This window comes from Drosophila innubila, assembly GCF_004354385.1.
Source record: "Drosophila innubila isolate TH190305 chromosome 2R unlocalized genomic scaffold, UK_Dinn_1.0 1_C_2R, whole genome shotgun sequence".
NCBI lineage: Eukaryota > Metazoa > Arthropoda > Insecta > Diptera > Drosophilidae > Drosophila > Drosophila innubila.
The window spans coordinates 25,053,766-25,074,264 of record NW_022995374.1 but is presented as its reverse complement, the minus strand read 5'-3'; the positions used below and the strand labels follow the sequence as shown (position 1 = coordinate 25,074,264).

The 20,499-nt window shown below is 39.4% G+C and overlaps 3 protein-coding genes and 1 long non-coding RNA gene across 4 annotated transcripts; 1 reads left to right on the top strand and 3 right to left on the bottom strand.

Annotated features, from left to right (window-relative positions):
* Positions 1–64: 64 nt before the first annotated feature.
* On the bottom strand, positions 65–2,792 carry LOC117785376 (rab GTPase-binding effector protein 1). Its single transcript, XM_034623343.1, has 6 exons — positions 2,657–2,792; positions 2,070–2,599; positions 1,179–2,002; positions 987–1,122; positions 811–927; positions 65–685 (listed from the first exon to the last, which is right to left on the bottom strand). The coding sequence occupies exons 1-6, from the start codon at positions 2,703–2,705 to the stop codon at positions 410–412; spliced, it is 1,932 nt and encodes a 643-aa protein (XP_034479234.1). The 5' UTR covers positions 2,706–2,792; the 3' UTR covers positions 65–409.
* A 9,355-nt stretch (positions 2,793–12,147) lies between these two features.
* Positions 12,148–12,614, top strand: LOC117785138 (trihelix transcription factor ASIL2-like). Its single transcript, XM_034623041.1, has 3 exons — positions 12,148–12,340; positions 12,399–12,526; positions 12,585–12,614. The coding sequence occupies exons 1-3, from the start codon at positions 12,171–12,173 to the stop codon at positions 12,605–12,607; spliced, it is 321 nt and encodes a 106-aa protein (XP_034478932.1). The 5' UTR covers positions 12,148–12,170; the 3' UTR covers positions 12,608–12,614.
* A 1,886-nt stretch (positions 12,615–14,500) lies between these two features.
* LOC117784710 lies at positions 14,501–15,290 on the bottom strand. Its single transcript, XM_034622519.1, has 2 exons — positions 15,169–15,290; positions 14,501–14,873 (listed from the first exon to the last, which is right to left on the bottom strand). Exons 1-2 carry the CDS (start codon positions 15,186–15,188, stop codon positions 14,564–14,566), a joined length of 330 nt encoding a protein of 109 aa, XP_034478410.1. The 5' UTR covers positions 15,189–15,290; the 3' UTR covers positions 14,501–14,563.
* Positions 15,291–16,703: 1,413 nt separating this feature from the next.
* LOC117784989 lies at positions 16,704–18,279 on the bottom strand. The gene is made up of 4 exons (XR_004617468.1): positions 18,140–18,279; positions 17,365–17,870; positions 16,941–17,304; positions 16,704–16,879 (listed from the first exon to the last, which is right to left on the bottom strand). It is a non-coding gene; the product is annotated as an uncharacterized LOC117784989 (long non-coding RNA).
* Between the last annotated feature and the right edge of the window lie 2,220 nt (positions 18,280–20,499).

The following is a 20,499-nucleotide window of genomic DNA, read 5'->3' as shown; positions in this document are numbered from 1 at the left end:
GTTTTTATGCTTATTTCCATTTCGCAGGCGAAATTGGTTCAAGTAGATAACCGAGAAAAAAACATCGAGTGCACACAACTATTATTCAATTTTTTAAATATAAGTATTTTTGCTTTGCTTGCGCTAAATTCAATAATGGGAACTTACCTACCAATCTACAAAAAAGAGCTAACACGACACATAAAAAAGGGATATAATAAAACTAGATGACTGAGTTACATCGTTACATCTTTACATAAATTGCAATTTTAACGCATATTTGCATCTGGATATGACTCTGTTCAGTGTGTCAAGGGAAAACAAATAATCGAAATCAAAAGATTAATTATAGTACACAAAAGTACACAGTACATATACGAAAGAACAAAATAAATAGTGACGCACCGCATTAGGGCGAGCGGGGAACCGACTAGTTTGACTGCGGCGGCTCGTGACTAAAGTAGGGAGCGGTGTTTGGCGTGAGCAACGTGTGACAGATATCACAAACCCGGGCTACACGTTTCCGTGGTCCCGATGGCACCGTTTTCGTTAGACACTTATCGCAGTAGATGTGTCCGCAGTGCCGACAATGGATTTTCCGCACCATTACCGTAAAGTATGCATTACACGTGGGGCAGTTGTTTACATCATCGTCATCCTGCCAGCGCACATCGGTGTCGGCATGACGCAGCTCCTCCAAGGACATCTGCAACAAACGAAATGCTTATGAAATTCAATCATGTACTTAGTTTGATAAGATAATTCAGCGATTATTTATAAGAAAAGAATAAAGTCTTAACTATTAATTTTGTAATCGAAATTGCAAATTACCTGAAGCGTTTGCGATAATTTAACGAAATCTTTTTGCACCGTTTCCATTGTGGACAACTCCTCCTGAAGTGTCTTGATTTTGGACTTGTAGTCTGAATTGGTTTTTCCTAGTTTCTCCTGCAAATACAATAGATTGTTAATTAAGCCAATGAGGATAATTGTGTGTGTGTTCTTACGTTGGCATCCTGTAGTTCTATAATCTCAACACGGCACTCGGACAGCTGTTTGTTCAGATCAGCTTCCTTGCGCTCCAATAATGTTTTAGATGATTCATGCGATTGTACGGCGACCAGGTGTTCCGTAACACGATCTCTGCAGGGAATATCAAGGAAGTTAGGTGCGTTTAGCTAGAAATACGATGGACTTACTGCAGCGACTTAATATCTAATTGCACTTTGCTCTTGTAGGCCCGTCTCTCGTTGTTGCTTTGCTCGAGCTGGGAGCGGAGTATTTGAATCTCATCCAGCGAGCTGACACACTTCTGTTTCTCGTATTCGCTACTCACGCGAGCCTGTATCAGCTCGCTCTGCTGGCGCAGCATTAGCTCCTGCAGCTCAACAACAGTGTTGGGAAGATTTATGTACTGATTCTCGATTTCTTCCGATGTCGCCAGATAGCGACCGGACAGGAAATCGTTATCAGCTTGCAGTGTCTCTAGTTGCTGGTTGACCCGTTCCCGGTCATCGGTTACACGCTGCAATTGCCGCATGACCTCCTCCTTGGTCTCGAGGAACTTTTGTTGCATGTTTAAAAGTTGATACTCGTTATTTTTGCTCTGCTCGCGCAGGTTTTGTACTTCGCTCTTGTGGGCCTCCCGTTTCGCTTGCCACTGATTCTCCAGATCATTTCGCAGTGCTGCCTCCTTGCTTAATTGCTCCCGTGATTCAACAAGTTGTTTCTGTATGGCATCCAGCTGTTTTTTCTGCTGTTTGACACGTTCACTCAGCTCTTCTGAATGCTGTTCCAATGTGCTACAGGAACTGCAAGTGGATACTATCAAATCAGTAGACGTCGACTTGTGTATGGCATCTCCATCCTCGTTTTTTGTTGAGGTTGCCTCCTGATTGTGATCTGCCATGACGGATTTGGCCTGCAACTGCTCGTCTGTTTCGCGCAACTTTTCCTTGAGGGCCTTCATTTCCTCCTGCAGTTGCTCGACTATTGAGTGCATCATTTCAGCATCCTCGGCAGCCTGTTTGGACGTACATACATTCATACATTGACATTTTCGATTATCTACTATGTGAACTTGTACTCACATATTGTTTGACATTATTCTTGGCTATGCCGCGCAAACTTCCTTCAGGAGACTCCTGCTGAAAGCTGTTGTTCAACGAATCGCTGCCCAGCTTCCGAACGGATCCCAGCGTCTTCTTCACCTGATTCAAGACATGTGGCGCCAAACCGCCAGATTGCTCAGCTGGTTGCTGCATCTGCATCTGATGAAGCTGCTGCTGTTGCTGGCGTAGCTGCTCCAGTTTGACGCGCTCCAATTCCGCTTTGTACGTGGCCGACTCCTCAATTGTATCCTGCACGAGCTGCTGCAACGAGGATATCTCCTCCTGAGCTCTAATATCCTTTAGCTGCATTTCGTTCTCGGATTTTAGGTCAGCGACCATTACGTGTGTCTTGAGCTCATCCAATTCCTCTTGCAGCTGCTTCCTCTCCGCCTCCTTCTGCATATAGAGCTCCTTCATTTTCGCCCGCTGCGTATTGAACTCGTTCTGCATTTTGCGCATATCTGTTTGGAGCAGCTCCAATTTACGCTGGTATGTCGCGTCATCATCGCCTGAAAAAGTGATTGATTTCATCTGCATACAGCAATAGTTGTTGATCATCCAATTACCATTCGAGACGTCATTCTTAGCATCCGATGTGCTCTCGTTCTCTTCCATTTTACAATAATTTGGGTAAGGCAAACGGAAAAACAACAACTATGTTTAGTTTATACCAGGGCTGCAAAGCCTTCCAGTTAGAGGTGAACGTTCGTCATGCACATCGCGATGGTTGTTGCAGTTTGACTGAACTAAACGAAATGTTCGAATTTGCTTGAATGAGAATTAAGGCCATAACTTGTTTCATATTTTTAGCATATCATTTTATAATTTATCATGAACTGCATTCTTCAATTAAAGTGGAAAAATATCGATATGACTTGTAGCTTATTAGAGTTAAAATTTCTAGTTCAATTTGCTGAATAGGTTCACTCGTTCATTAATTTAGTTCAATTATTGAGCTGGTCTGTTTTGCGATGAATAGCTCAATCGAACTTAGTCGGAACGATTTGATCAAGTCCGGCTCCTATGATAAAAATGGCGAACAATTCCAATGTGAACTTATTTTTTTTTGTTCATTTATCAATAAATAAATATTTGAGATGGACCTTTTTTTTGAAATTATATAATAAACATGAGTTGGAAGTTCGTCACACCACAGATAAATTATGGCCTCCTTTAACCTGTTACATACATTCCAACGAACACAATATACCCTTTTACTTATTTTTTAAGTAACGGGTATAATAAACAAATTATATAATTATGTAACTGTTTTTTATTCTTTCCAAAATTGCTAATTAATGTTCAATTTCAATCAAACACTTTCGAATTCCACTATTTCGTTTTGATCTTAAAAAGAGCATTTTTGTTTGGGAGTTTGCTTAAAGTGTTTCTTTAAGTTGTTTCTGTTAAGAAACTTTTATGTTGTTGATAGAATAGTAGAACACATTGACAAATAACACAAGCGCTCCCAAAAAAGTGTTCGGTGGAGACAGAAACTGAGCCGATCTAAACATTTCCTGTTTTGACGTGAGAAAAACAGTTTTAGAGCTATTGCTCCCTGTATTTCCGGAGCTCTGGTTTTCAAGGCTGCCGTACGTTCAAATTAACTGTTTGTCTTCTGACAGGTGGCAGCGTCCTTAAAAAAAGAGAATGACAAAAGAAAAATCAATCAAAATTGAAAATGTTTTTATTTTCTTATACCTTTTCTTCTCTTTTCATAATTACTCCAGTGAAGATAATAGCCATTTTACACTACGAACGGTAAGCAAAAAAAAAAAAAAAATAATAAATCAAAAGGGTATTGGCGTACTGACCGAATTGCATCCCGTTGCGGAAGCGAGTTGCAATAGCTCTAAATGCATTCGGATCATCGGTACCGTATGCTATGATTGGATGGTTATTTTCGTTTTCAACACCCTGTGTTTGGTTTATAGTCAAGGAATTTTGTCGTCTGGTGCGGATGAACTTGGCTAGCATTTATTTAGGGCCGAACTTTCTAAGGCAGGCGAAAGTACAGGAGTCTGTTAGAGTATTTGAGCAAATTGGATTTCCACAGTGAAGTTGATAACTTTTAAGTAATGTATTTCAGAAAACATTTAAACAAAATGTACTTAAATTACGGACAGATGTAACATTGAAATCAAATTTAAGTCACCCGAAACGACGGACTATCACAATTTGAAGGGCTGGAACTCTACAGTGTACCTTGCCCTTGCGGACCATAAATACGTTCTTTTACTTAATTTATATCATATTTATATCATTTATATTTCTTGAAAAAAAATACATGGCAGAAATTCACAACTATAAGTTTTAAACTGCTTTTTGTAATACATATATTAACATATAAAGTCGTCTCTTATCTACTGCGAAAACGTTCAATTCATGTTCCTTTAAATTTTTCCTTCATCTGAAACCAGCGCCGTTGTGACGAAAGTTGCTCCCGGGGCAAAGGTTTTGTCGGCGCCCCCTCCACCCCCTATAATTTCTTTAGCAACACATTTTTTAAGCAAATAAACAAAACAAAGATAATTCCTTTAAAAACATATTAAATTGACAACTCCAGTGTCAAAAATGTTTACTAAAATTAATTAAATGTTTCTACAATAAAAACTTATAACATGATAATTATCTCGTTACATAAAAATGGGTACTATTAGATTCGGGACAGATTATGGTATACCAGTTTGAACACTTTTATCTCCGTGACTATTCGAGTTAGAGGAACCAAATTGGGTGACAATACTCTAAGGATGTTGACCTATCGGAAGTTAATTTTAAAATTTGGCCAGGGCCACGTCAGCCCATGTTTTTTTTAGTTAAATCAAATATTTTAGACTTCTTTAACTATTAAAATTATGAGTCGTTGCCATTTTATCCGCATATTGTCTGAATTTAACAATAACATCCTGAATACATACTTTAAAAATACATGATAAAATTAGGAATTTTTAACTTTAATTTTGTAATGGCTAGTTATTTCTAAAATTGTAAAATTGATTTAAGGTCCCCCAAATTGAGGTATTAATTGTTAGCTTTGAAAGCAAAATCATAAATTACTTTACCCATATTTGGAGATATTCGATTGATAGCAAACGGAGACTGCTAAGTTATCGTGTCCAGTTGATGATCGTAAGTGGTTCAAATATATTTGAAGTTTGCTAAATAAACGATGTGCTAATGCTTATGTGATGTGAAAGATGTGATGTGAATCGTTAAAAAATCGTTGTCAAATTCATTGTATGCTTTTCAAGTTCACTGTCCAGTCCTGTTTATAAATTCAAATCATCAGAAACAATAAAAAGTGCTTCAAATCTCAATTTTAGTTGCTAAATGATGGGGTCGAATTATTCTAAAAATGGAATGCGAAATGTAGCAGTTTCTGGTATGTTTTTGCTATCATCTGCAGCCACATAATTAAATTGTTTTCGCACTTTTCGTTGTCTGATTTATTTAATTTCAGGCTCAACCCCTCAAATTTTTTCTAAGTTCAAACTCTTTTTGAAATATCGGCGCCCCTAATATCTTAGCGCCCGGGGCGGTTTCGCTTTCACGATAATTACAGAAAACCAAGGCATTCGCAAGCTACAAAAACAAAGGTCGTTTTTTCGGTGAAAAGATCAAACATTTATTTCAGTGAAGCGTGATAGAATAAGTTATTTGAAAATTCTATTTATTGAAATCCAAAATATTAAGTGGATTATTTTTTTATTTAATTTTCATCACTGTGGCGTGCGACGAGTTATTTCATCGGAAAGCCAAGCCGCGTTGTTGAAAATGCTTTTGGCCACCTAAAAGCTAGACAAGCCAGTGGCTTGGCAAAGGGCTAGACAACCGCATGGACATAACGACTGTTGTGTTCTACATAAGTTTTTGATAGAGTACAATAGCACTGTGGAGAAAGTCTGGTAAGATCAAGTAATTCGAAATCGTGATGAGCTCGAGTTCGAGGTAACGTGGTCCAACCAGAGATCCAAAACAATAAGATCTGCTTTGGCGTAAACTTTATACAGTTATGAAATTTAATAAAGCAATGTACTTTTCAGTTTTATTTGGAATGGAAGCTTTAATTTGACTTTCATTTGACTAGGCACTTTAATAACTTCACAACACAACCATGGTTGTAGCAGACCTGTTTGCAGCTGCTCTCTGCTCCAGTCCTACCAATATTCTTCAACTCTATATTTCCTTCATTTGGTCATCTAAAAAAAAATGTTTATCTAATTTTGCTTAAAAATATAGCTGATCAATGTACTAACATATACAATTTCATTCTTGTCTTAACTGCAATATAATTTTTACATTATATTATTTATCTATATTTATAAATCTCGTTGTCCAACTGACTCACTGACTGACTTAGCATTGTACAGCCCAGACGGTTTGACTTGGCCTCAATATTCTTAAGATACTTTCGTCGGCAGATAAGGTTGCGTTTTGTCAAAATCGACCTGTACGTGCGTCAATATGGAGTTCAAAGTTCACATGTATTTTCAGTTTACATGTAGTAGAGTTTGGTCAAGCGCGGTATTCTGTGGCAAAGTGATGCAGAGGATGGTGTGTTATAATCAGAAGCAGAAGCTCCGGGCTCGAATCTCGCTTGATCATGGCTTTTTATACCCGTTACTTAAAAAATAAGTAAAAGGGTATATTGTGTTCGTTGGAATGTATGTAACAGGGAGAAGGAGGCATCTCCGACACTATAAAGTATATATATTCTTGATCAGCATCAATAGCCGAGTCGATATAGCCATGTGTGTCTGTCCGTCTGTCCGTCCGTCCGTCCGTCCGTCCGTATGAACAAAAGGATCTCAGAGACTATAAGAGATAGAGATACCAAACTTTCACTCACAGACTTCTATATACCCCACGCAGATCAAGTTTGTTTCAAATTGAAGCTACGCCCCCCTCCGCCCCCGCAAATAGCGAAAAACCTTTCGCTCGTCTGTTTGAACAAAGGGATCACAGAGACTATAAGAGATAGCGAAATTTGACAGACAGATTTCTATATACCTTACGCAGATCAAGTTTGTTTCAAATTTAAGCCACGCCCCCCTCCGCCCCCGAAAATCGCGAAAAACCACCACACCCACAGTTTTTAAGATAATACGTTTTTTTGTGAAAATAAACGTTATCTATTAGTATTATCTATTATCCCACTGAATTGCATCAAGATTGGACAAGTAGAGCGGCAGTTATGGCGATTTAATGTTTTCAAAGTAATCTATTAGTATTATCTATTATCCCACTGAATTGCATCAAGATCGGACAAGTAGAACGGCAGTTATGGCGATTTAATGTTTTCAAAGTAATTTCTTTAAACAAAAGGAATTTAGAGTCTAAAAGAGATAGAATAACCAAATTTGGCTCGCAGATTTCTCTACACACCACGCAGGTCAAGTTTGTCTTACATTTTTATCACGCCCCCCTCCGCTCTCGCAAATCGCGAAAAACCACCACACCCACAGTATTTAAGATAATACGTTTTTGTGGGTATTAGAGTTGCAAGTTGCTATTATCTATTATCCTATAAAATCGCAGCAAGATCGGACAAGTAGAACAGCAGTATTAACGTGCCGAAGCTCTTGAAGCAAAATTAGCTCCTTAGAGTATGCAATAGTTTTAATATTGTTAGACAACAAAAATGCATCAAATAATTCTCAACTGGTTCTGACGACGCAAATATGACATTCGGCTTGAATCGCTACTCGACTCAACCCAAATGGTACCGATGAATCTTCAATGATGATGGAACTGGCATCTATCGAATCGTATTGAGCATACTCCTTGCATTTATGCAAGTTTAGTATGTTGTTGAGCGTGTCAAGTCACCGGTTACCATATAGAGAGGTCGCTAACCAAGGGGATTGACATTTAGAAAAATTATAAACGTGAAGAAGTTGCTAATTTAAAATAACAAAAATTAATAATAACAAAATCCTTTTTTCCTTAAAAAAAAATTCTTTAAAAAATACTTTTATACATATTTAAGTTAAGTAACTGGTATCCTATAGTCGGGATCTCGACTATAACCTTTCCCACTTGATTTAATATCAATTTGACAAAACAAAGACATACATTTATTTAACTAACATATAGCAGTGTTTGGTCAGCTGGCGAGTTCAGTACCTAAGTGAGTAGTGAGTAGAGGATGGTGTATTAGAGCCAGGTGCAAGTAGGCGCGGGTTCATTTCCCAAACCGGGCAGGAATTTCATTTTCTTTTGTAATTTAATTTTATTAGCATATATTTAAATTTTAGGATATTTTACAATTTGGTCAAATCGGGTTACTATATCATATAGCTGCAATAGAAACAATCGGGTTCAGATTCAACTTTAGTATGGAGAACTTTTTTGTTTTTCAAGTTATCTCAACCAAACTCACAGATTGTGTTTTTTTTTTTTACCATATTTTACACCCTGACCAACTTTTTTCAAAATCGGATGACTATATCAGATAGCTGTCATAGGTACAATCAAGATCAATTTAACCTTTAGTATGAAAAACTTTTTTGTTTCTTAAGACATGTCAACAAATTGTGTATTTGAGAATGCCTGTTACACCCTGACCAATTTTGGTAAACATCGGGTAACTATATCATATAGCTGCCATTGCAACAATTGGATGGAAATTAACTCTTAGTATGAAAATTATTTTTGTTTTTTGAGCTATCTCAACCAAACTTACAGAATATGTCTTTTTTAGTAAATGTTACACCCTGTTCAAATTTGTTCTAAATCGGATGACTATATAATATAGCTGCCATATGAACGTCGGTTTGGAATTAACCTTTAATATGAAAAACTTTTTTTATTTTTGCAATTTCTTAACCAAACTCACAGATTCGCTTTTGCACGCCAAATATCACTGCGGACGGCAGTTCGCGTTAGTGACGAAAGCATCACGAAAGGTGCGAAAGGCGACTAACTATATATTCAGCTAAGTTGGAAAATTTTCTACGACTGTCCGATCAGATCGAGTTATATACCGATCGAAAGGCTTAGTCTAAACTTACAAAATGGCATACTAAAACTTTTTCTAACCAATCTGGGTCATGAGATACAGGGGTGTAAGTGGGAGGGGAAAAATTTAAATGATTGCAGCTAATGGGGCTGTATTATTTTTTAAAAATACGCGTCGATTGATACCTTAATCACCCAAATCCGATAACTGGTTCAAAAGATAAATAAATTTGAAAATTTTAGTGGACTTCTCAAAATGAAATGAAAAGTCAGTTTCTTTGTTTGTCTGTTTGTCGGCTTGTCTGTTTGTATCAAAGCGCTAAATAAGCTTAAATGTAATGACAGGGATTTATTCCTTTTCAAAAATCTAGAAATGTTTGTTCTACGACTTTTTGAAAAAACCGCTAGTTTAGCGGGAAAACGCTAAATCCCGGTAAAATTGAAACCTCAACAGTTTCCAAACCATAGAAGCAGATATGTTCTATATATTATTGGAAAGGGGTGTTTGAGGGCTTTTAGACGTACCCTTAAACTTTTTTTCTAAAGTACTCAGTTAACATTTTTTTTTTTGATTTTTGACAAAACGGCTCCAACGATTTACGATTTAAATTTTAATATGTTGTAATACGTACAATTTCGCGTTTTTCGGTATATGAAACATAAATTTTGGTTGAGGGGTTTGGAAGATATTACCTGTTAAGTGAATAAATATTTTTTCTATCGGTCGAAAATCGCGTTGTAGTACGAAAAACTTTTTGGTTTTATGAGATATCTCAACCAACCTGATACAATATGCATTGAACTTGGTTTCATATATCCTGACTAAAGTTGGATCAAATCGGATCACTATATCATATAGCTGTCATAGGACCGATCGGGTCAAAATTAGGTTTTAGTATGAAAAACTTGTTTGTTTAGTGAGATATCTTATCCAAATTGATAGTATATGCATTTAGGTTAGTTTTAAAAATCCTGACTGAAGTTAGTTCTTATCGGACCACTATATCATATAGCTGTCATAGGACCAATCGGGCGAAAATCAAGTTCTACTGTGAAAAACTTTTTTGTTTTATGCGAAATCTAAACCAAACTAATATAATATGCATTTAACTTGGTTTTATATATCCTGACCAAAGTTGGTTCAAATCGGACCACTATATCATATAGCTGTCATAGGACCGATCGGTCCAATATAAAGTCTTAGTACTTTTTTGTTTTACGAGATATCGTAACCAAACTAATAGAATATGCATTTAAGTTAGACTTATATATCCTAACCAAAGTTAGTTCTAATCGAACCACTATATCATATAGCTGTCATAGGACCGATCGGGCGAAATCCAAGTCTTAGTATGAACAACTTTTTTTTTCATAGTAAGTACGGGGTCTCCGACAGTAGAGTATGCTCGGCTGTAGCAACGCGAGCAAAGCGAGCAGGGGGCGAAGCATACTCGACTGTTGGAGACCACGTACTTACTATGGCAAAAACTAATAATGGAAAAAATTAAAAAGTATTTAGTTACCTGAAATGCATATTCTATCATATTGGTTACATAGTCTCATAAATCATAAAATATTTTCATACTAGGCTTGATTTTCGCCCGATCGGTCCTATGACAGCTATATGATATAGTGGTCCGATTTGAACCAACTTTGTACAGGATATATAAAACCAAGTTTTATGCATATTCAATCAGATTAGACGGACGGACGGACAGACAGACAGACGGACATTTCTATATCGACTTGGCTATTGATGCTGATCAAGAATATATATACTTTATAGAATCTGCCACGCCTCCGTCTGCCTGTTACGCACATTTGTTTTTGATATACCATGAAGTCGAGTGTAATTTAGGTTTAGAGCGAAGCGAGAGCACAACAAACCATTCGTAGGTCGCTCTGAGAGCGAATTCGCCTCGCTTCGCCACCATAGTTAGAGCTAGGCTTAAGAACATTTAAAGTTGTGAGTTGTCGAATTATAATCAAACATACTACACGAATCGTACTCTCGCCCTTAAACGTCACCAAGTATTTTCGGTTTTAGAGAAAATAAGTTATATAAACTATTTTAATTTTTCAATAATCCTTAAAATAATTTTTATCCTTGGAGGGAACCTTAACCTCCCAAAACTGGCCAAATCTTTCCTAAATATTTAAAATATTAGGACAAGTCCGGTGACAAAGAACAAATAAAAATATAAAGACTTATAACTGTTTAAATAGAACTTTCCCAATGTGTGGATTGCACTTCAAAGAGGGACAATTGGAAATTGCATTGGGTGGCGCGCAAATTAGCAGCAGCAACACTGTAAAAGTCCATCATGAAACAACCGAGCAGCAAAGGAAGTAATTGCCATAATAGCAATGGCATCGGCAACGGAATCGATGATGTTGTTATTCCAAGGAAACCTATTCAAAAAGTGATACCTTCACGCAACACAGAAGTCATCGCCCACACCCTCGCCAGAAGCCAATGGTGCCAATTGTCTGGGATATGTGAAGCCGCATAGTCCAATAAAGAATGGCATTGGTGTTCTCACCAACAGCAACAATAATAGCAGCAGCAGCAGCAAGTTTAATACGTCCAATGGGATTGGAGCTGCCACAAGCGCAACAAGTAAACTTGGCACAGTAAAAACTCATCGCACGGTCACCTGGAATCATGATATACCAGCTGAGAAACTTCAAATGTTCTTAAGCCCAGCTCTAATTATGGTGGCGAAGCGAGGCGAATTCGCTCTCAGAGCGACCAACGAAAGCTTTATTGTGCTCTCGCTTCGCCCTAATACCCAATTCACACTGAGCAACATCTGCCATCTACCATCAATTCTCGTGATGGTCCCATAGTTTTACCCGTGCCAAAATTCCCCATTCCCATTCCCACTCCGATAGCCGATAGCTATCGATAGTAACACTAAAAATCTATCGCTCGCTACGAATATGTAAACAATGTCAACTTAAATCAACGGCAAAAACGGGAGGAATAAGAAATTCGAAATGGCCGAGTCATGTAAGTAAAGAAATGAGATAAATTTTATTTCTATAATAATCCCTTAATTTTAATCAAAAGCTGGAAATAAATGAACTGCTAAGCGGGTGAAGTGGTCTGCAGAGATGGATGAGATGGTTGTGGACCTCTGGGGCGAGAGCATTGCCGACTTGAGAGGCACGAGGAAAAATTCCCATGTGTTCATGGAAATGTCGGAAAAGCTCAAGTCAGCCGGCTTTAGTGGCACATGGCCAGATGCCCGCACCAAAATTGATACCCTCACCAGGAAGTACAAGTAATATAGAAAATTTTGAGCTAACATAATTTTTAATTATTATTTCTTGTATTTGCAGGACAGAGAAAATAAAAATTGGACCCAGTGGTGGCGAGCCGTCTTCATGGGCATTTTATGACAAGGTGCACTGCATTTTGGAAGGCTTGCGAGTGCATGATGTTGGCTCCCCGAGATTAACAAACACGAGTAAGTATTTGTAATCGAATTGTTTATAAATTTATTAATGTACGTATCCCGCCACAAGTGCAGATTTCCTTGAATACATAGAAGACCCGATAGTCTTTGATCAGAAGATCAGAAAACTGGACGCGCAATTGGAGCTATTGAAGATTGCTCGTGAGCGTTCCGAATGAGCGGGCAGAAGTGCAGGGGGAGCGTCTGGAGATTCAGAAAGAGCGTCTGGAAATTCAGAAAAGAGAAGCGGAGGTTCGTGCATGCCAACGAGAGCAGCATCGTGCGGAACATCGCGAATTTTTGTCGAAGATGCTGGAACAAAATAAAGAGTTCCAAGACAAGCTGCTGGACTTACTAAAATCTCAAAAATAAATAATATTAAAAACACAAATTTGTAAATACACATTTAAATATATATATACTATAAGCATATATAAATAAATAAATAATAAAGACTATATTCTGTATTCATTTAATTATTCATGTGTTTCGCGAAGAAATTCGGCAATTGCAGACCTTATTTCTTCGGCCGATTCGTGGAAGACAGCGGAAGTGTTACTTTGGTGCGGTTGCTCCTTTTCTTTCTGACCCAGTGTGTCTCCCCACGCCTCATTAATGGCGCTGTTATGCACATTTAAAATGTTGTGCAACACACAGCAGGCCATGATCATAATGGCGTTATTTTTGGGACGACTCTTAAGTCCGTTGCCAACGCGTCGAAATCTGGCCTTTAAATGACCAAACGCATTCTCGACAACACGCTTTGCTTTGGACAAGTTGTAGTTGAACGTCCTTTTCTCTAATGATGCGTCCGTCGAGAATGGATACGGCTTCATTAGCTTCATTGCTCAATAAGGCAAACGGGAACATTAACACCACATATCTCCTTTGATTTGGAAGCCAGCAATGGGCACGAGTCTATCATCTGGCAAAGCGTGGATCTTTGAAAATTTAATGAGTCGTTGCAGCGACCTGGAGCGCCGACATCCACATACATGAATCTGTAACTAAAAAGATGAAAATAAAAAATTAAAATATATTTAGGGGTTTTTTTTTTACTAACTTACCGGTAATCAACCATAGCAAAAAGCACAACCGAGTTCCAGCCTTTGTAGTTGTGATGGTCAACTGCCTCTGCTGCTGGTGGCTCTACTTCAATGTGACATCCATCTATTTAAAGCAATTAAATAATTAAACATAAACTTTTAATACTTATGTATTATACTTACCAATTAATTACTTACCTATAAAGGGCTATCGCTATCCGTTTATCTAGTGGAATAGCGTTCCGGAAGTTTGTGTCCTTCTTCTTCAAGACCTCTAGTCAGCTGATTAGCATGTCAAATGTCGACCTTTCCATGCGGAAGCTCTCTTTGAAGAAGTGGTCATCATTTTCTGGCACGTCCTTCTCCCAAAGCGCGCCAAACCGCTTCTAAAATATACATATGAATAATGCCTGTTGTTAATGGAGTGCATTTAGTTATATAAAATGTTTTTACTTACAGCCATCCAGTATCTCCGGGGAATCTTTACATTCAAAATCATCAGCAAACCCTCGACATCGTCGTCTGCGTCGGCGTCCTCATCGTCGTCCGCGTCGTTATCATCATTATCATAATCGTCGTCCACATCGTTGTCCAATTCCATAATAAGGTTGTTAATCATTTTTTTGTTTAGCTCCGTAATAGCGAGCAACATTTTAATTTTTTCCAGGCGTTCGATTTTTTGTACAGTTAACAAAAATTTTCTCACTTATTTAATTTTTACGACGCCAAGAGTATAATTGATGTTAGATGGTAGTGTGAATTTCTATTTCACATCTACCATCAGTCCGCACGATGCCGCCCTCTCCTTTGAGCACCGCCGTTACTCTGCCGACCAGCCAGCTCTGGGGCGGCAGATTGTCCTCGGCGACGACCACCAGCTCTCCAACGATTAGGTCTGGCAGGCGATGATGCCACTTGGCCCTCGCTTGGAGTCCCAGGACATACTCATTGGACCATCGCCGCCAGAACTTTTTCTTGAGCGACGAGACAGCTCGCCATCAATTTAAGCTGGTCCGGGGCGCGCTCTGCTGCTAGTGTTTCTTCCAACTAGCAGGAGGCCCGGAGTTGGCGCCACTCCGTCGCTGGGGTCGTCGCTGAGAGCTCCGATTGGCCTCGAATTGAGCACGGCCTTCACCGTGACCAGCATCGTTTGCAGCTCTTCTGACGTCAACAGCAGGCTGCCTACCGTCCGTAGAAGTAGGTGCTTTGCGGACTTCACACCTGCCTGAGTCCGCAAATCCCGACTTGCTCCGACGAAGTTCGTGGCGTTGTCGCAATGGACGGTCTGCGGGACTCCTCGACGGCCGACGAACCTTTGAAAAGACATTAAAAATGTGTTAATGGATAAGTCGGATACTATGTTAATTGTAAGTGCACCGCTTTGGAGACGAAGCAATCAAAAAGTGCGATATACGACCTATAAGTAGGCTTTCCACGTATTCGAAAGGTTGTGCTAATTGGGCCGCACAAATCAACACCACATATAGAAAATGGGCGTAGTGCTCGATGTCGGGCAGCTGGCAAATTACCCATTATTTGGGTTAGCAGACGAGGCTTGCATTTAAATCAAGCGTTAACGAGCCAAATTCGCTCACGAAGAATACTCACGAGCGCTCTCGGGCCAGCATGACAATTGCGAGCTTTTAGGGAGTAGCATCGGAAACTTAGCATCATATGAAAGAGGAGCATTTGCAAGTCGTTCCCCCACTCACATCAACGTAAAATAGCACCAAGATCCATTATACTCATGTATACATGGATTGAGACGCTGCAGGCTATGGCCCACACGCGTGTCCTTTCGAAACTTATCTATGCCATCATTAAAATCAAATTGTTGGATGACTTCAACTATTTTCTCAAAGGCTTCTTTTCTCTCTAATGCCGTTGGGATATTTTCAAATGTCTGTCGTTTATTTCTTAGTCTAGCATGCGATGTGAAGGCAATGCAGGTTATGAAGGCGGGCCAGCCAATCCTATTGTTGATCAATGAAAAATGTCTGGCGCAGCTGAAGGCCAAAGACGACAGATTGTGGTATGGCGTACAGAAAGCCAAGATTAAGGTTTTCCGTAACGAACCTCCAGACAACATTCTGGAGGAAATCGACGACGCCAGTGGGCTGTTGGGCGACCTGCTGCTGGCCGAAAAGTCGGATGTCGATACCGGCACCGACAACACCACCGCTCCCACACAATGAAGCCAAAGATCGTGCAGATCAACCTGAAGCGTAGCAGGGTCGCTTCAGACAATCTGTTGGTCCTTCTCCGCGAGGAGGATATTGATATAGGCAACATCCAAGAACTTTGGACGCGTGACTCCAAAGTCATGGGCCTGGCAGCAATAGGCTACGAAGCATTCAACCTAAACACCAAAGGTAGGCCGAGGGCTGGTTTACTAATAAGATCAAGTTTAAAAGCATTTTTAATCCCCAGTGTGAGCAACGAGGATCTGGCAGTTGTGAGAATCGAGCTGAGCCAGATCAAAGCGCTGCACATTGCCTCATAATACATGGCGTACGAGGAACCGTGGAGAAGAACAGAATAGACTTACTGGTAGGCTGCGACGCAAACTATAGGCACACAGTATGGGGCAGCTCCGAGAACAATGATCGAGGTGAGTCTCTCTTTGAGGAACAGGAACATTACTATCTCTAACAAAGGCAGCACCCCAACCTTTGTGTTTCCCATTAGTGAGGAACACCCGGGTTGGGAGGAGGTCCTCGACCTAACGCTGCTTTCACGTAACAACATGCTACAGGTAAAAAATTGGCAAGTTTCTACGCGCCACTCTCTTTCAGACCACAGGTACTTAAATTCGGGATTGATGTCGACGTTATCAAGCCCGAAAAATTACGTAGCCCGCGGAAAATGGATTGGAACAAGTTCGCCAAGAAAGTTCAATCCAAAGTGAGTAAAACAGCAAAGAACAAGGATCTCTCCGCGTATGCAATAGATGGGGACATACTAAATAAGGCCTTCATATTTTCCTGCCCGGTGTCGTATGCAAGGAAGCAGTATCCACCGTGGTGGAACCAGGAGCTAGCAGAGCTACGGAAGATACCTAGGAAGACTTTCAACCAAAGCTATGCTAGCAAGGTATGGCAACCATATAAGGACGCCCTGAAGGCATATAAACAGGCGCTATATAAGGCCAAGAAATAATCGTTCCTTTATTGAACTAAGTCAGCATTTTTGAAAATTCGTCAAACATATCCTCTTCTCCAGCTGAACTTATGTACGTCTGATTTGTCCCTATCTTTTTTAGACGTACTGCTGGCACTTCATAATCATGACAGCATTTGTTTCCCGGCGTAGTCCGTATCTACAAATATAAAATAAAATTCTATTAATATTAAAAAATATAAGTTGAACAGATAAAATACCTTATGTGTAAGATAGAGTTTATTGTCTGAATGGCCATTCTATTTATAAGTTTAGTTTTTACATTGTTCATTTGACTGAACACTCTTTCCACCTCTGTAAAGAGGTGATGCCAGTGCCGATAATCATTTGTTCCCTGCTGCATCCACGTAGTTGGACACTTCGGCCCAAAAGCTTGTGGTATCCTTTTTATTGGACCATTTAATAAGGTGGACGTTCGCGTATTGTAATATAATCTCTTCAATATTTGTTGATTCCACCTTAAAGTGCTCGAGAATGTGCACAATTTTTGCCTTATTGGCACATAAGATTTTGTCGACGGAAAACAAATCAATTTGCTGGAGGATTTCAAAATTGTCAGGCAATCTGAAAGAATTTCAAAATAAATTTTTAAAAATGTATTACAATTACTTCATTTCCATATACCTCTGCTTGAGCTCAATAATTAATTCGACTATAAAGTTGGAAAATTTCAAACGAATCTCTGCCTCAATATCGTTCGGGATATTTTCCTTATACTCTTTGAGCTTTGTGTCGAATGCATATCCCAAATAGCAATCGTGCTTAACAAAATGTTGAAAATCGTTTTTTAAAATATCAATATTGACATAAGGGGGAATGATTTTGCATTTAAGTGAATTTATCGCATATATGAGATCATTTAAAAGTTTGCTTGAGTCTCCAGTGCTTGTTTGAAAAAGTTTGTTGATGTACTGCATTTGAGCTAGCACTGGCTGCAAGAACAGCAGATACAAATAATTTACATAATCACTAAAAAGTTTGTGCAACGTTTGTGCCTTAAAACATTTTTCATTTGTTGCAGCAATGCTGAAGTGGAGCTTTAGCTCAATCCATTGCTGCAGAATTCGGGTAACCGCAGCTTCAATCGACAGTCACCTTGTGTCGCAAACTCGAGGTATTTTGAGAGGTTCCTAAAAAGATACATGTTATTTATATTCAAAAAAATATATATGTAAACATAGAGTACAACACCACAGTACACATACTAAAGACAAACGAATGTTAATTAGATATGAACAGACACAATTGTTAAAGTCGAACAGTACAAAAACATATGTCGTTTGACCTCTTCGGAATTTATAAGCTGATAAATTTTTTTGTAATCTGACGGCCTTTTTGCGCTTTTGGAAAACCAATTATATGTTTCGAAAACAAGGTACTTCGGGTAAAAAATGCTTACAGGTACTATTAACAGCCAATTGCAGTGAATGACATATTCAAGTTGCTTAGTTCCTGGCAGAGGCTGTTTACTATCGTGTTCGAGTCGCCTTCCTTAAGCGGGACTAGGGATAAAAATGTTGAGACCATGACGCTCCGTGTTGAACTATAATAGTTTATGGCAACACCTATATAAAATGTACTCAAGATTAATTGTGTTCTCTCTAGAATAATTTGCATTATAACATAACAAGTGACTTGCAGACACTTATATCTGTACTTTCATCAATAAACAAGCTGTACTTTGCATCACCAATATTCTCTTTTAGAAGCTCCATAAGGCTTGGAGCCAAAACATTTTTGTATAATGCTCGTGCACTTCGATCTGTGAAGCTTCATAGCACTGCCATCTTTGGCAAATTTGGTTCCGCACAACAATCCCAAATGGTCAATTGGACTGATAGATGAATGGGCGGCAATATATAAACATAATGCCGCCTCTTGTTGGCAGGTTTTCACAGGCACAGTTGCAACAAACGGTATTTTGTCTGTCTTGGCATGTGCGTGTAAATCCGAAAGTTTTGCATTAATGCTAGACTTGCAATACTTGCAAAAACATTTTCCGTCATCGGCTGCATCTAAAGCCAGCCAATCTTAAAATGCAGGGTCTTGCATCCAGGCAGGACGGGGTTTCTGCTTGTATATTTTTGGCATCTTTCACTAGCGATCGGTTTAAAATTTGTGAAATACCTCGTTAGTGATGATATACAGCTCGATTTAAGTGATTCCATATTTAGCATCGATAAAAAATTTAGGGTTTCTTTTTTCTTATCGATGTTTTTGCCATTCAAATGGAAAAATTACTAAGAAGTATTTAAGTTTGGCATCGTAAAGCATAAAAATACATGATGTTTTAAAAAAGTTAAAATTACGCCAGTTTCGTTTGGAAAATAGCTATAATTCCCGCTAGCCGCTATTGTGGCCGCTAGATCTAGCGGGGAAATAGCTAAATTGGACCCTTCGTAGACACAATCAGCAACATAATGGAGGTAGCACTTAGGAAACTAAACGACTGGGTTTGTCGTGCGGTGTATATCCGGATAAAACAGAACTAACGCTTTTCACCTGGAAAACAAAAGTTCCCAGCTTCAACCTGCTCAGCGGAAGCACGCTGCAGCTATCGCACAAAGCAAAGTATCTAGGTGTGATAATGGACCCAAAGCTATCATGGAAACTAAATATTGAAGCTAGAGTTAGGAAAGCATGCATAGCCTACTACTCGTGCAAGAAAACCTTCAGCTAAAGCTGGGGGTTGCACCCAAGAATGACACTGTGGATGTATACCGCAGTAGTCAGACCCATATTGACATATGAAGCACTGGTCTGGTGGCCAGCCCTCTCAAAGAAATATAACATATAGAAACTGTCCAGAATACAGCGTACAGCATGTGCTGGAGCCACAGGTGCAGTGAGATCATGCCCAACTTAATGAACTTAATACCAATCGAAATACTCATTGAAAGCATCACAGCACAAGCTGCCCTTAGACTCAGAGAGTCTAATAGCTGGATGGAAAGAAACAATGGACACAACAGCATACTACGGAAGACACGCATAGAAACGTCCACCAAGACTGACTATATGGTAGCCAAGACAAGCTTTGAAAGACAATTCAAAACCAGAATACCGTCTAGAGATGAGTGGGCTACAGGGAAACTCGATGACAACTTTGAGATATCACTTTACACCGACGGATCCAAGATGGACCGATTAACGGCCACAATAACAGGACACTGGCATATAGGATCTCATGCCATGAAAACAGGACTGCCATTCAACCAACACTGCCGTAGCTGTAAAGACGTACGGGAAGTGGAAACACCGGAGCATCTGCTCTGTCACTGCCCAGCACTCTGCAGAGGCAGACGATGCTCGAGAAGTACACACTAGACTCACTAAACGATGTAAACAACATCGCTCCAGACCAAATACTGAGATTCCTTAACCACAGCAAGTGGTTATAGCAATCGCAGTCACAGCCGGTTCTTATTCAGGTACGAAAGGTCACTTACTGTGGATCAAAACGGAGCACAGCTCCAATTGATAGGCTTGGTTTGTCACCAGCTCACCACATTTACCACACCTACCTAGCATGCGATGAATAACAATCGATAGTTTCCAAGAGATTCGGTCGGTCTACCATAGCTGCCAGTCCGACAGCTGTTTTACGTACTTCCAAAGTACGCATCTCGTCTGTAATCAGATGATGGTTAACCGGCCAGGAGGCTCATCAAACTCTTGGATTTCAGCCACACGATTCGACACAAATGTTGCCAAGGACGAAGGATGTGACTTGATCCAATGAAGTGTAACTTCAAAATC

Excerpts from the sequence above, each read along its gene's own strand:
- LOC117785376 (XM_034623343.1), bottom strand. The coding sequence starts at position 2,705 with ATGGAAGAGAACGAGAGCACATCGGATGCTAAGAATGACGTCTCGAAT. Across the intron at positions 2,600-2,656 it reads TAAGAATGACGTCTCGAATG|GCGATGATGACGCGACATAC; the intron begins GTAATTGGATGA and ends TCACTTTTTCAG. Across the intron at positions 928-986 it reads TAGAACTACAGGATGCCAAC|GAGAAACTAGGAAAAACCAA; the intron begins GTAAGAACACAC and ends TTGTATTTGCAG.
- LOC117785138 (XM_034623041.1), top strand. The coding sequence starts at position 12,171 with ATGGATGAGATGGTTGTGGACCTCTGGGGCGAGAGCATTGCCGACTTG. Across the intron at positions 12,341-12,398 it reads ACCCTCACCAGGAAGTACAA|GACAGAGAAAATAAAAATTG; the intron begins GTAATATAGAAA and ends TTGTATTTGCAG. Across the intron at positions 12,527-12,584 it reads CCCGAGATTAACAAACACGA|TGCAGATTTCCTTGAATACA; the intron begins GTAAGTATTTGT and ends TCCCGCCACAAG.
- LOC117784710 (XM_034622519.1), bottom strand. The coding sequence starts at position 15,188 with ATGCTGGCCCGAGAGCGCTC. Across the intron at positions 14,874-15,168 it reads ATGCTGGCCCGAGAGCGCTC|GTTCGTCGGCCGTCGAGGAG; the intron begins GTGAGTATTCTT and ends GTCTTTTCAAAG.